We start from the raw sequence: 15,776 nt of genomic DNA on the forward strand, positions 1-15,776 counted from the left end.
ATGGTGGTGTCTGATGGTGGTGTGGTGTCTGATGGTTGTGTCTGATGGTGGTGTGGTGTCTGATGGTGGTGTCTGATGGTGGTGTGGTGTTTTGGTGGTGTGGTGTTTGATGGTGGTGTGGTGTCTGATGGTAGTGTGGTGACATTTTGTGGTAACAAATATAGTGATAAGGATGAGATACCAAGTCTAGCTAAAATCAAATAAAAACTGTCAACAGAATGGTAACATTAGTTTTAAGCACTGCATTCTATTGTTAGTTATATTAGCCATGGAGCAGGTAAACATTGTGATATTAGTAACGGAGAAGGTAAACATTGTGATATTAGTAACGGAGAAGGTAAACATTGTGATATTAGTCACGGAGAAGGTAAACATTGTGATATTAGTAACGGAGAAGGTAAATATTATCAACTAGGGAAGGAGATCAGTGGTAGGATTTGACAGCCAAAGTTTGTTTACTGCACGAATCAGGGTATACGTCTTGTCTGCTGTTGTTTTAGAAAGTTGGTCGATCAATGTTTCTTCCTGACTTTTTTCTCGGGGGGGGGCACTTCAAATTTGGGGGGGGGGGGGGGGCGGACACTGTTAAAAGTATATATTTTCTATATAAATTATATAAATTTCATTTCGTTCGTGATCGATGTAGCATGCATCGACACGCTATTTTTTTATTAACTGAAATACGAATCGAATTAAATAAAATTATACATTTTGACGGTTCAGCTTTAGAGATAATCGTTTCATTAGTTAAAAACTTTTTTTTCTGATAGTGATCTCCCCGTAATTTCAAATTTAAACAGTAAAGTCTTTCTAAAGTGCTTGTTCAGTGCGGTAAAACAAACGGCCATTTTGGCTCTTTTTTTATTCGTGGCTATCGAGGAAAGCGATAGTTTAAAAAATAAATTGTTTGTTTGCCCCGTTATAAAGTGTATATTACATGTTGTGATATTAATCGGAATGAGGGAGGGCGTGGTCAAATAATAAAGCTCACACCTGCTAATCTTAGAGTCCATGTTCGGATCCAGGGCTGGAGTTTGTAGGTCGTCACAGAGTCCATCCAGCTCTATTGGGTACCTAGCTCACGCTTGGGAAGGTGGCTGGGCATAGTGCCGACCATACTATCCCCCTGTATGCAGTGGTCGTTGAAAAAGATGAACTTATCTGCCCATTGTGTCTTGGGCACAAAAACAGGCACTAGCGCAAGAAAGCTTCTATATTCTCTATATAAAGTTGGCTTTCACTTTAAAACATCTCTTATAAAGCTATATGATTAGTTAAGGAGGCGGCGGTATGTAGTCCTGGCCTACTGTATCGAGAAAATGTAACAACATGCAACGCTTTCCACAGATTTTCACCGTACCTACTACCTACCCCATCGTCACAGTCAAGTAACGTCATTCCATTCACTAGACAGTAGACAGCATGTTTTTAAATTGTTTTTTTAAAAAAGAAATTTAGTTAAACATAAATTAAACTTGGGCAGGAGAATGCAATAATATCACATCATTAATGTCACTAATCACATTTACATACAAAAAAGTGTTTCTTCAACTACCTCTAATGACCTAGCGGTTTGTGATCCACAATTCTACATTATAACAATTTGCTAGATCGTAGATCTACTAGGCTACCGACTAAATTAAAGCTTTTGGATATTGGGTGACCTATTTTACTAAGGCATTTAAATTTAAAATCAACTGCCCTAGAGCAGCCTATAGATAATGTTCCCTTTTAAGTTTTACTAAGGAGACTAAAGTACGCAGTTATCAAAAGAATGCGCGGCAAATTTGCTTGAATGGTTCGTCAATGCAGGCCTAAATTTGAATATCTCTTTAGACAAGCATTTATTTTGTGTTAAAAAGTTCGCACTCGTAGATCAATGTAGAATCTAAATTGTTTAAAAAATGCGAAAGGGCTGCTTTAGAAACTACGCAAAGCCTTCGTTTTAGATATATTTAACACCAAATTAAAAAAAAAAAACCTAATTAAATATAGAATCTAGAAATCTAGATCTTTTAGGTTTAGTGTAGTTGATGCAGTTTTAAATTTTGTCGTCTACTTTTTAAATATTTACTTTTGATTTGTTTTCAATTGACTATTTAACGAATATTTTTTTTTAAGCTTAGTGTTTAAAATGTAAACTAGCTTTATTCGCACATTCTTTTAGCGATATGGATAACAATATCATTGAAAAAAAATTAATGTAGATCTAGATCTAGAAATCGAAAAATTTGTTTCATTTGTTGTGAAAGGAATTTCAACCGAATTGTAACTTCACTGCGCAAGTACCGATGTCTCATCCGGGCATCCGTTTCTTCAAATGCTAAGAGGAAGCGGAGAAGCCGATTAAAAACACATAGATCTAGGAGAGTTTCAATGTTTATAAAATCGGTTAAAAAAACCCTGCATGAATGTGTTTACGGATTAACGTTTTCGTTTGATTTAATTCAATTAGGATTATTTAAATAATTTTACACTTGTAAAAAGTCAAACTGTGTACCAATTCTCCGAAAATGGGTTGTGTATCCAGCCAAGAGGACAAAGCTGCAGTAGAGAGATCAAAACAAATCGACAAATCGTTGCGTATGGATGGAGAAAAGGCGGCCCGTGAAGTGAAATTACTGCTTCTCGGTAAGTGGTTGTCTTATTTTAATTTTCAGTGAAATACTTTTGATTACCAACGTGATTAACAACCAGTAAGTAAATAATTGTTTGAAATAAGGGGAGAAGAGGTTGCTTGTTGATTGGGAAAGAGGGGTGGGGACTGGTGTGTCAGCTCTAACTCTCCTCTAGCTCTCTAAAGTTTAGACTAAACTAGATTCTATATAGAATCTACTATCTATATCAACATTCAACATAGCTCTATCTTCAAGTATCTTGTATCTACTCTAGATCTAGAGAGTCTAGAGATCCAGATCTAGAGATATCTAGAGGAGCTTACACTTTTCGGACACACATAGCGAAAAAACGCAACGTAAAAATTCCATGCGGTCTCATTCAGTAACCGCTTAACATAGAAAACAAAAAAAAGTAGGGTAAAGGAGGGCGTTAAGAGCCACACTTTTTAGCACCTGTACATTTTTAAAGATTTCTACTAATCTAAGAATTTTTTAGTATTGAAAATATGGCAAAATTATTCTAACATATCTTACACAATATAAAAATAATAACAAAGTGTATTAAATATACTTTAAATGGGTTTAATTGAACATTTATTGTCATACCCCCAAAATCAGCATTTGGGGTGAAAGGAGCCGGGCGATGGGGCAATAAGTATTATCTCCTAGTTTAGACTAACACCGCAATAAAAATAATTAATTTCTAACCCCAAAATAGTTAATGCTGTGTACACACACTTTAACTGATACTAGCTATCACTAGGCCCCAATGGGCCCAGTCTACAATTGATACAATTACAGGTGTACATAGGGCCTAAGCCCTAAAGTCTAGTAGTTTGCAGTAGGCACATTAGTATGCCTAGTGTGTAGCTAGTATACTAGTGTGTAGCTGTCCAGAGTTAACATTCTTGTATGTAAAAAGGGGTGGTACTAACTAATCTGCCTTAATGCTTTCCCCTGATAAGCCATGTGTTACATAACATGACATGGAGGTGAGAAATGTTGAGGGGAGAGCAGTTGTACTGGTTTCCCCTTTGTTCTCCTTGCTGGACCCTGAGGGCCATAAATTACATAAGGAGATGCTATCTCTGGTTGGCTGAGATCTAAGAACTAACTCCATGCTACCTACAAAGAGATAAGTTTTATGGTGGGTTAGATACAGGTGGGGGCTGGGTATCATTGGGGTGAGAAATTGTGAGGGGAGAGCAGTGGTACTGGTTTCACCTTTGTTCTCCTTGCTGGACCCTGAGGGCCATAAATTACATAAGGAGATGCTATCTCTGGTTGGCTGAGATCTAAGAACTAAGTCCATGTTACCTACAAAGAGATGAAGTTTTATGATGGGGTAGGTACAGGTGGGGTCTGGCTTTCATGGAGGTGAGAAAATGTGAGGGGAGAGCAGTGGTACTGATTCCTCTTTTGTCTCCACCCTGCTAGACCATGAAGGTCATATATTACATAACATGCCACCCCAGATTGTCTGAGATCTGTAACTGTAATCCATGTTACCTACAAAGAGATGAAGTTTTATGGTGGGCCAGAAACTGGTGGGGGCTGGGTATCATGGGGGTAAGAAATTGTAAGGGGGGAGCAGTGGTATTAATGTGTCTGTTTACTTCTATGCTGGACCATGAGGGTCATAAATTACATAACATACCACCCCAGATTGGCTGAGACCTAAGAGCATTTATTCCTGTTACCTACAAAGAGATTAGAAGTTTTATGGTTGGTTAGAAACAGGTGGGGGCTGAGTCGGCTGTATTGCCCCTTAGGGGTAATAAGTACATGTACCATTTTAAAAATTACCTTGTTAACATCAGATGGCTGAATTTTTACTTTTTAGCAGGTTAGAATTGTATTTCTATCATTTAGACACAAGTCTGTTTAACAATTAATACATTTTGTGTTAACTATTCCTATACCAGTGTCATATTCAGTGGTCTAATAAATGAGAAACTTGCACTTAGGGTTTCAAGAGCCACATAACAGTATCTGTTATAACTTTTCTAAACAGGCAAGCTAGTGGACAAAATTAATGTATTCATGTAGATTTAGTTATTATCTAACAAATAAAACCATTATGGTAATGATCAGTCAAGTTTTACTCTGATAATGATAAAAACTTTATAGCATGGTAAAATGGGACAACTGTCAGCCATTTTGTTTTGGCACCAATAATTACTGTGCAAAAAAAATTCACCAAAATAAAACTATTCTAGCCATAGCTATAAAAATAGTGTTAAAATGTACAACAACCAATGCTCTAATACAGGAACAAAGAATGGGCTTGAAAAAATCATTTAGTTTATTACAAAGTAAAGTTTCCCAAGTTATGTCTATTTGGAAAAAAAGTTCACAAAATGGTTTTATGGAGATGAGAAATTTTAGGGAAAGAGCAGTGGGATTAAATCCTGTCTCATCCTCTCCCTATTGGACCAAGTGGGTCATAAATTACATAAAATGAATCCTCTGCTTCTCTGTTATCAAAGAACAGCAGTGGTTGTTACCTCAGAAGTAGATTAGCAGTGTTATTGGGGGTTTTGTGGGGGTGGGGTGTTGATTGGGGCTTAATACCACACGGCTCTTAACGCCCTCCTTTACCCTATCATATCTATCCGCAACCATCTATATACTACTAAAAGTCAAGTTTGTTTACATGTTTGAATATTTATTTGTTTGTTTGCCTGATTGACTATTGTGATATGTTCCACTCTATCTGGAAAGCTGTAAAATAGTATGCAGGTAGAGAATAATTTTTTAATGCAGACAAACTGTTGATCACAAATTTATTTAAAGACGTTAATTAATTTATTGATTTATTCATAGTTAAATTAACCGTATTTTTTTAAAAATGTTAATACTTTGAATAAACTTTGTGGGGATAGTGACGTCCCTTGATGTGTTTACATTTTTGGTACAATAAAAATGGCGGACCCCATCATAGACTTTGTGGCCCATTCAAAAGTTTCACGCGTTACAAAGCTAATTTTCTGCCGGCTATAACTTAAACAATACGTCCGTTTGCTGTATTTATTACGTTCCAACACTTATATCAATTTTCAACTGTCTTTTTCATTTAGTTTTACGATAAATTTCTCTAGATCTAAAGATCAGCTGTCGAGAATCTAGCCTGCCCTAGGGCCTAGATTCTAGATCTAGATCTAGATCTAGATCTAGATCTAGGTCACTAGAGTCATAGATCTAGACTTAATGTAAATTCTACATCTAGAATCTATTTCGGGCCTTAATTATTTTTATATAAATCTTTGTTTAGCTTCAATGATCACTAATTCGAGAATACATGGGATTTTTTTGTTATCTAGGTTTTATATCTAGATATAGTAGGATTACTCACTAACTTGGAGGCGTGGTCGGCTGCTAACAACAATATGGCGTACGGACCGGACGAATGACTTCCTACCATTTTTAGGCCATGTTTACCACGAGCAAAATGGCGGGTGTTCACATTATTTAAACATGGTATAGGTGGCCAGGGCTAGATATGCCAGAAAAGCATTTTAAAATTTGCTTTGGAGAATGAAGGCTAAATTTTAAAGCCAGTGTCATAAACATTAATAGAACTTTTTTTTTTTACGTTTTCAATTATTTTTTCTTAAGCCCTATATGTGAATGATAAGGTTGACTATCAGGACCTCGCGGGGCACAGGGCACGTGAAGTAGGGTTCATCTGTTTTTTTGTCCTAAGCAAATGAAGGGATAGTGTGGTCAGAGACATGCTTGGCTGGAATCGTTTTTGTTGTCTGAGACTTGGCGGGACACTGGGCAGGTGAAGTAGAGTTGAGTAGGTCACCTGTGACGTCAATATATGAAGGGATAGTCCGAAATCGTTGTTTTCGGTGTTTTTAAAAGATAAAAAACATATTTTTGAATGTGGGTTCTGTTTTTTGTGACGATAAGTGACACTGCAGTAGCGTAGCGAGGAGGGGGGGGGGGGCGGGAGGGAAGGGGAGGCGGGGGGAGGTGGAGGGGGGGTGGGGGGGGGGGACATGTTGGGGCGCCAAAATGGTTTGGAAAAATAAATTGAAAGGTTGAGGGGGGTTCAAATGGAAAGTTTGAGTGGGGGGGGGGGGTGCACATCAAAAGTTTGAAGGGGGTGGGGGGGGGGTTGAAAATCGAAATCTTGGGGGGGGGTTCAAATCGAAAAGTTTGTCCCCGGGCGCAGGGAAGGGTCGCTATGCCTCTGAGTGACAGACGTGATGTTTTTTGATGGATGACCCCCGAAACCCACAGTTATCCAACGGATGACGGGTATTCTAGTTCTACTTTAATAATGTGTGTGTCATTTTGTATTCATACGCATAGAACTTAAGCTATTCTTGTTATAGTGACTGGGGGTCTTAACGTGTGTTCGAACACATGTAATACAGTTTTACATGTGTTCGGACACCTTTACCCGTCATCGGACATAGCACTTTTTGTTCATTTAGAATAATTTAAAGTCAATTTAATGAATAAAAACATATATTATATGCATTTATATTGTGTTATTGATTGTTTGTGAGGTAATTTTAATAGTATAAAACCTTTTTTTTTTCCCACACTCCCAAAGTTCATCCCATTCAGCCATTGCGGCTCGCGCAGTACGCTGCTAAGCCAGCCAGGTCACATGATTCCCCCTCCTCTTTCGCATTCCACTGCCTTCTTGACCTTATTTTGACCCTTTCCCTTCAATAACCAGCCACTTTTATGCTCTAAATTCTTATTTAATAATATTTTTGTGTTGCTGTCCGCTCCCATGTAAGGCCAAATAAGTTAGCGAACACCCCTTTTTTATTGTTCAAGCACGAAAAAACCCATTAACCTTGACATTTACGATGTTCCATACATATATAGAAGCTATTTATAGTGTAACCTTTTAGCTAAGCATTGATTGGTTTAAGTTTTGCCCCTAAGTCCAACCCTAGGTCACTTCATCCGGCTGGTGTAAAAATAGAAATGTGCGTACCATGCAACGTTAAAAAATTTCTAAAAATAATTCTTGAGAAAGGAAACGGAAGTACTTGACATGGAAGTGTTCATAAATGAACAGTTTACGTGCAGGCGCCGTGGTTTCGCGTGAGACATGCTAATTAAAGTTTCTATGAGCCAAAAACCGACGAAGTGTTCGGTCCTACGTAATTTTTGGTGTGTGTCCGAAAAGTGTAAACTCCTCTACTTGTTTTTAGTTTTTCTTACTAAATCTAAAATTTACGCAATTTTCAATATAAACATGACCACTGAATAATAGACATCCATATTTAATCCATTAGGCACTAATTTTGAAGTTTTTAGTTCATTTTAAACTAAATTACTTAATTTAATATTTATTGACACTCACTGCCATGGCCAACACATCTCTCCATGACAACTCTTCTAACCCTTGATGCTAAGGAAAACCACAAATCAGGTTAGACTTTTTAAGTGGCCATGCACCCAGAGTTCCTCACTAGTGATCTCAAATAGCGGTCACGTGGTTTTTAAAAAATAAAAATAAATTGGTTGTGATATGAGAGCCGATCTTATAAAAAAAGTGCCGACAATATTTGCTTTCTTTTTACATAGACTGATAGACTTAATAATGCTTTACTTATATGATCATTTTTGTACCTACATAGTTGATATTTTTCAAATTCTATTTATTTTAATGAAACCAACTTTTGAATTTAGCCTCCGTTCTCCAAACCAAATTTTAAAATGCTTTTCTGGCATATCTAACCCTGCCACCTATTGTTGTTGTTATGACACGGAAATCCCGCCATTTTGCGCGTGGTAAACATTTTTAAATTTAATTAGTAGAAGGTCTCTGGAATTTGGCCAAAAAATCGCTGGAAGTCATGCGTCCGGTCCGGACGCCATATTGTTGTTAGCAACCGACCACGCCTCCAAGTTAGCGAGTAATACTACACTTGATTCTTGATCTAGCTAGAGTTATCATTAGGGCCTAACAAATAACATTTGAACACCAAATTTGGCAGATAGATCTAGATCTAGAATCTAGGGCCTATATAATTTTTTATTAAATTAGTTAGGCCTATTTCTGGATTTAGAATTAGGACAAACCTTTTCCATTGTTTTGTTATTTTGTGTCTCTAAATTTTAAATCATTTCCTAATCGAACCTATTAGGTCTATAAATTAAAGGGCTGATATAATTCAATTTAAAAGTTAGAAGCAAATTGTGACTAAGACACAGGCACAGGAGCTGAAAAAAAAGTAGGCCTAACTACTTCAGGCCCTTGGCCTAATTAATTACTATAGCATGGTTGAGTTTGATTTATATGATGCATTTTAGTTAAGGCCTTCATAGTAATTTAAAATTTTAATTCATTTACCGTTTTACGCCTACTATTCCTACTAATGCTGCATGTTAGACTCTTAAATTTTAAATATGTATGCTTAGGCCTGTTGTACAGAAACCAATTTAAATAATGGCTTCAGTCTTTACAAAGCTAATTAAAATTTTTTAGTTACATTAAACAAAATCTACTCGTCCAAATACACAAATGAATCAATTAAAACTACCTGTTACTTTTAAAACTGACCTAAATGTCAGTTCACTGATTTTGTCTAATCAGGTCTTTCCAACTTTTCCTTACAAAAGGTTGACTTTGTAAAAACAGAATAGATTGTTAAAGAAGCTCTCCATTAACTATTTGAAGATGTACTTAATTTCTGTGATGTTTACCTAGTAGAGTCCTGTTCAGAATAGGCTTCCATTATGATCAGTCAAAGCAGACTGCTTGCAGTCAAAGCAGACTGATTTGTAAATTATTATGTATTAAAATACACAGATCCAGGTCAACATCAGTTCCACTCACCTGAAAGTCTCAAATCCCTGGGTATAAATCAGTTGACATTATAAATTAGTTGGACATTCCTGTAAGGGCTGAAATTTTCTTCTATGTAGATCAAAATTGTCTAAAAGTGTATCATTTGTACATTGTAATTGAAACTGTATGCATTTGTTAGACGTTTGAACATTGTAATTGAAACAGTATACATTTGTTAGATGACAAAATAACATCACAATCACGGACAAGAAGAGTTTTCATGCAGTTTGCAACACAGTGTCATTGTCACACATTCTTGATGTTCACTCAATTTCGACCATTTAAGAATCACATAAACATATTTTAGATTACTAAAATAAAATTTCCAGTTTTAATAAGTGATATTATTGGATTCATGAATTTAATTAGAGGGCATTACTATAAATTAAATTGATTTCTGAAATGAGGGTCTTACAAAACCTATTGTAGAAGAACTACTTTATGAAGATCTATTAAAACTAACAAAATTTAAAGCGAAATGTCTAGAGCATGCTTGTTTTATTTTTCTTATGATGATAACAAACCTTAATTAAATGTTTTAAAGTAAAATACTGGAGAGAAATTCCAATTATATATCTTTATTAAAAATATAACAAACGAGCCGGCCCGCGTCATAACATACGCCACTATTTAGTTGTTGTTTTTTCTACTTTTCAGTAATTCATAATTTGTGAATTCGACAGTACCAATGCTGACACTGAAAATATTTCTTTAAAACACTAAGTAGCTCGTTAAGGACCATACCCCCCCCCCCCAACGTTTAAAATCGTTTCAAACTAAATTATCTGCCCCTAATTAGCCGTCACTAAACCTGACTCCACGAAGGTAAACATAGCGTGAACCACAGCTCACTAAGACCATGTAGGGGTGGGGATGGTAGGGAGCGCGTTTACAGCTTGTTTTCTAGCGTCTCCCAGAAGAGAATTATATATATAGATTAGTAGAAGTAGTTAATAATTAACCGTAATTGATTTTATAACACAAGTTAAGTTAAAATTAATAACTTGTATCTGACCCTGGCCATATTTAAACCACTGGCATGGAGTCAAGACAAAAATTATTATGGCATAAACATTTAAAATTTGATTAAAGGATTTCAAAATAAATAACTGTTTTATTTTACTATTTTTTTAATACTCATGCTGTAATGTTTGTAATGCCTAATACCAGGTATGGTCCCATTGGTTTATTGCTTATGAAATCCAATGATACAGGATGCACCCAAGTAATTACTAGATAAACAAAAGTAGGGAAACGTCCCAGCGCAACTGTATTGAGTGATACCACAAGTTTATTGGACTAGGTTAATGTTCTTGTTTTAAAACACCCATATTATTCAATCCTACATTGGCTCACAATATTTGTCTTGCACTTTTTTATTTCCCTCATTTAAATAGATGTATTGAAATGAGATCTTTTTGAATAATCAGCTGTAGTTAATAATGATACTTACTGTACCTGCTGCCTAATGAGTAATGCTACTTAATTATGTGTAATGTGCCATGTTTTATTTTGTTTTGGTTTAGAATGTTTATTTTTTATTTTACTTGACTTTTAGGGGCTGGTGAGTCTGGAAAAAGTACCATTGTAAAACAGATGAAGTAAGTGGAACTATTACTTGTGTTAGCTCATTAAACCTACTCTAGATTGTACAAGTGTATTTTCAATCCACTTGACAGTTGACTGATGCATCTTTACGCCTAAGGCCAGTCTAAAGGGAGGACAGGCTCATCTATCATTAAAGCTAGCCCTGGTATTAAACTTTGATGGCCATCTTCTTACCCCAGTTCTTTTGTCCAGCTTTGGCATCATTTTCATGTTTGGTTCAAACGATGGGGGCAGTTAAACAGACATTACCTCTGTGTTGGTCCAATTGTTGGCTGCCTTTATTTTTTACATTGGTAAATATTAAGACAACACAAAACTAAAGTCTGCATAGATTTAGTTTTTAGGCAAGATGATAAAGGAATTATGGTTTTCCAGCATTGATTAGTTTTTAGACATATTGTATGAGGATAGTGGTGTTTAGCATTGATTAGTTTTTAGATATTGTATGAGGATAGTGGTGTTCAACATTGATTAGTTTTTAGATATTGTATGAGGATAGTGGTGTTCAGCATTGATTAGTTTTTTGACATATTGTATGAGGATAGTGGTGTTCAACATTGATTAGTTTTTAGATATTGTATGAGGATAGTGGTGTTCAGCATTGATTAGTTTTTTGACATATTGTATGAGGATAGTGGTGTTCAGCATTGATTAGTTTTTAGATATTGTATGAGGATAGTGGTGTTCAGCATTGATTAGTTTTTAGATATTGTATGAGGATAGTGGTGTTCAACATTGATTGATACCAGCTGGTTTATTAGGATATGTCATTCCATTATTAATTTAAAGAGGACTATTTTTCATACTCTGCACTCTTTATTTAGTCATAGGAAGACAACCACTCACAGCTGTCCATATTTATTTAGTCATAGTAAGACAACTAACAGCTGTCATAGTAAGACAAAACTAACAGCTGTTATAATAAGACAACTCACAGCTGTCATAGTAAGACAACTCACAGCCGTCATAGTAAGACAACTCACAGCTGTCATAGTAAGACAACTCACAGCTGTCATAGTAAGACAACTCACAGCTGTCATAGTAAGACAACTCACAGCTGTCATAGTAAGACAACTCACAGCTGTCATAGTAAGACAACTCACAGCTGTCATAGTAAGACAACTCACAGCTGTCATAGTAAGACAACTCACAGCTGTCATAGTAAGACAACTCACAGCTGTCATAGTAAGACAACTCACAGCTGTCATAGTAAGACAACTCACAGCTGTCATAGTAAGACAACTCACAGCTGTCATAGTAAGACAACTCACAGCTGTCATAGTAAGACAACTCACAGCTGTCATAGTAAGACAACTCACAGCTGTCATAGTAAGACAACTCACAGCTGTCATAGTAAGACAACTCACAGCTGTCATAGTAAGACAACTCACAGCTGTCATAGTAAGACAACTCACAGCTGTCATAGTAAGACAACTCACAGCTGTCATAGTAAGACAACTCACAGCTGTCATAGTAAGACAACTCACAGCTGTCATAGTAAGACAACTCACAGCTGTCATAGTAAGACAACTCACAGCTGTCATAGTAAGACAACTCACAGCTGTCATAGTAAGACAACTAACAGCTGTCATAGTAAGACAACTCACAGCTGTCATAGTAAGACAACTCACAGCTGTCCATATTTGCCATTTGCTGAGGCTATTGAACCATTATCAACTGATTATCATTTCAAGCTATTCGCTATTTGTATTGAAATAATATCTCATTTCTCCTTCCCCAGAATTATACATGAAAAAGGCTATTCACAAGAAGAATGTTTGCAATACAAACCTGTTGTGTATAGCAATGCAATACAGTCTATGATTGCTATCATTAAAGCTATGGGACAACTGAAAATTCAGTTTGGGCATCATGACAGAGCTGTAAGTTTTGTTTTTGTTTGATTAAGTTTCAGCTCCCAACCTGAGAATGGGCTGTAGCATTGGTTTGCTTGTTAGCTGGTGTACTGCATGTGTTAGTTTCAGATTTTCTCCCAACCTGAGAGTGGGCATTGGTTTGGTTCTTAACTGGTGTGCTGCTAAGTATGTCAAGAAAATGAGCAGTCAAGTGTTGCATGTGTTAGCTAGTCTAGTGGTGCTTGACAATGACATTATTTCATTGTAATGTTGAAGCCATTGTTGATTGTTGTTATTGGAACTTTGCTTTATGAGTTTAGTACAAGTCTTTTTATTTCAGTTTGTTTATTTCTTGAGTTCAACTGTAATGTTTGTATACAATTTGCACTATGATCACTTGCTAACATTCTGTTGTAACATCTTTAGATAGTGTAAGCTTAGTTGGTTCTGTCTCTTGCTTTAGTTTTCTAAGTTTTGCAGTAAAACTTGACTGACCACATGCATGTAACACTTGACTGACTGCATGCAGTGTGTAACACTTGACTGACCACATGCAGCGTGTAACACTTGACTGACCACATGCAGCGTGTAACACTTGACTGACCACATGCAGCGTGTAACACTTGACTGACCACATGCAGTGTGTAACACTTGACTGACTGCATGCAGCGTGTAACACTTGACTGACCACATGCAGTGTGTAACACTTGACTGACTGCATGCAGCGTGTAACACTTGACTGACCACATGCAGAGTGTAACACTTGACTGACCACATGCAGTGTGTAACACTTGACTGACCACATGCAGCGTGTAACACTTGACTGACCACATGCAGTGTGTAACACTTGACTGACTGCACTATGATCACTTGCTAACATTCTGTTGTAACATCTTTAGATAGTGTAAGCTTAGTTGGTTCTGTCTCTTGCTTTAGTTTTCTAAGTTTTGCAGTAAAACTTGACTGACCACATGCATGTAACACTTGACTGACTGCATGCAGTGTGTAACACTTGACTGACCACATGCAGCGTGTAACACTTGACTGACCACATGCAGCGTGTAACACTTGACTGACCACATGCATGTAACACTTGACTGACCACATGCAGCGTGTAACACTTGATTGACCACATGCAGTGTGTAACACTTGACTGACTGCATGCAGCGTGTAACACTTGACTGACCACATGCAGTGTGTAACACTTGACTGACTGCATGCAGCGTGTAACACTTGACTGACCACATGCAGAGTGTAACACTTGACTGACCACATGCAGTGTGTAACACTTGACTGACCACATGCAGCGTGTAACACTTGACTGACCACATGCAGTGTGTAACACTTGACTGACTGCATGCAGCGTGTAACACTTGACTGACCACATGCAGCGTGTAACACTTGACTGACCACATGCAGCATGTAACACTTGACTGACCACATGCAGCATGTAACACTTGACTGACCACATTTAACACTTGACTGACCACATGCAGCGTGTAACACTTGACTGACCACATGCAGTGTGTAACACTTGACTGACCACATGCAGCGTGTAACACTTGACTGACCACATGCAGCGTGTAACACTTGACTGACCACATGCAGTGTGTAACACTTGACTGACCACATGCAGCGTGTAACACTTGACTGACCACATGCAGTGTATAACACCTGAAGCACCTTTTGATGTTGTGCTCAGTTCTTTCATCCTCTTTATTCATGTTCTTGTTTCTTTTTAAAGACTTTAATGATACCCTGAGGTAATGTTGAAATATAGGCAAAAATAGGGGTGTTTTTTTTTTAATGTACTGCACATTTAGATTTCTATTTCCATTTGTTGAAGGTTGGTCAAAATTTTAAACATTTTCAAAATATTTTTTTGCTTGCTTTAGATTGTCACCTTGTTATTACATTTTGAAAGTTGGATGAAAAAATCCAATGTAACTAGGTCCCGTATTGAATGCCTGTATCCCAGCCATATCTGACCTAACTAGGTCCTGTATTGAATGCCTGTATCCCAGCCATATCTGACCTAACTAGGTCCTGTATTGAATGCCTGTATCCCAGCCATATCTGACCTAACTAGGTCCTGTATTGAATGCCTGTATCCCAGCCATATCTGACCTAACTAGGTCCTGTATTGAATGCCTGTATCCCAGCCATATCTGACCTAACTAGGTCCTGTATTGAATGCCTGTATCCCAGCCATATCTGACCTAACTAGGTCCTGTATTGAATGCCTGTATCCCAGCCATATCTGACCTAACTAGGTCCCGTATTGAATGCCTGTAACCCAGCTATATCATATGAAAACCCTGACTATTACAGATTGAAATTTTTAACTATGAAAACCCTGACTATTCTCTCCAACTGCTGGTGCTGGTAAATCACATCTAAACTAAATTGCTTTATGAAAGAAACGAAGGGGCGGGTGAGCTTACCCAAAATCCCAAGTTCAGAACCCCCGGGCAGATATGGCTCATTAGCTGGGTATATGAATCCAACCAGGAGAGAAAACTCTCTGCCTTGCCGATTAGTGTGAGATGGAAGCACTTATATAAGGAAAAGCAGGCAGAAGTCTGAGCACATGCATGGGCCATTTATAGCGCATAGCATGTTGACTCAAAATGCTCAGTTGTGTTGGAAGAAATTCCTTCCAATATAACAATTAAGAAGAGAGAAGAAAAAGCTATTGAAGACTACTAGCTTGGGAGTAAATGACAGCTAATGATTGGTTAAAGTAGTATGTAACCTTTGCATGCTGGTAAACTTGAGGTGTATCTCATTTCACACTGACAGAGTGAGTTCTGGCAGCCTCTTCTACAACCTGTTGTGCAAACCTTTTCTCAAGCAGCCCACTTG

The 15,776-nt window shown here is 37.2% G+C and overlaps 2 protein-coding genes across 3 annotated transcripts in view; one reads left to right on the plus strand and one right to left on the minus strand.

The window, feature by feature from the left end:
- LOC131937229 (putative glutathione S-transferase 7) overlaps positions 1 to 15,776 on the minus strand; it is a 231,547-nt gene that overhangs the window by 34,035 nt on the left and 181,736 nt on the right. The window lies entirely within an intron of this gene.
- The window catches only part of LOC131937228 (guanine nucleotide-binding protein G(i) subunit alpha), a 50,965-nt gene continuing 37,454 nt past the window's right edge, over positions 2,266 to 15,776 (plus strand). Inside the window, exons 1-3 of one of the 2 annotated variants that reach the window (XM_059294485.1) lie at positions 2,266 to 2,631; positions 11,006 to 11,048; positions 12,797 to 12,938. In XM_059294485.1, the coding sequence (XP_059150468.1) occupies positions 2,514 to 2,631; positions 11,006 to 11,048; positions 12,797 to 12,938 (303 nt within the window). In that variant the 5' untranslated portion in view covers positions 2,266 to 2,513. The remainder of the gene's footprint in view (positions 2,632 to 11,005; positions 11,049 to 12,796; positions 12,939 to 15,776) is intronic. The other variant, XM_059294486.1, reaches the window with a different exon arrangement.

This window comes from Physella acuta, unplaced genomic scaffold, assembly GCF_028476545.2.
Source record: "Physella acuta isolate Inbredline_101_S28 unplaced genomic scaffold, ASM2847654v3 ptg000204l, whole genome shotgun sequence".
NCBI lineage: Eukaryota > Metazoa > Mollusca > Gastropoda > Physidae > Physella > Physella acuta.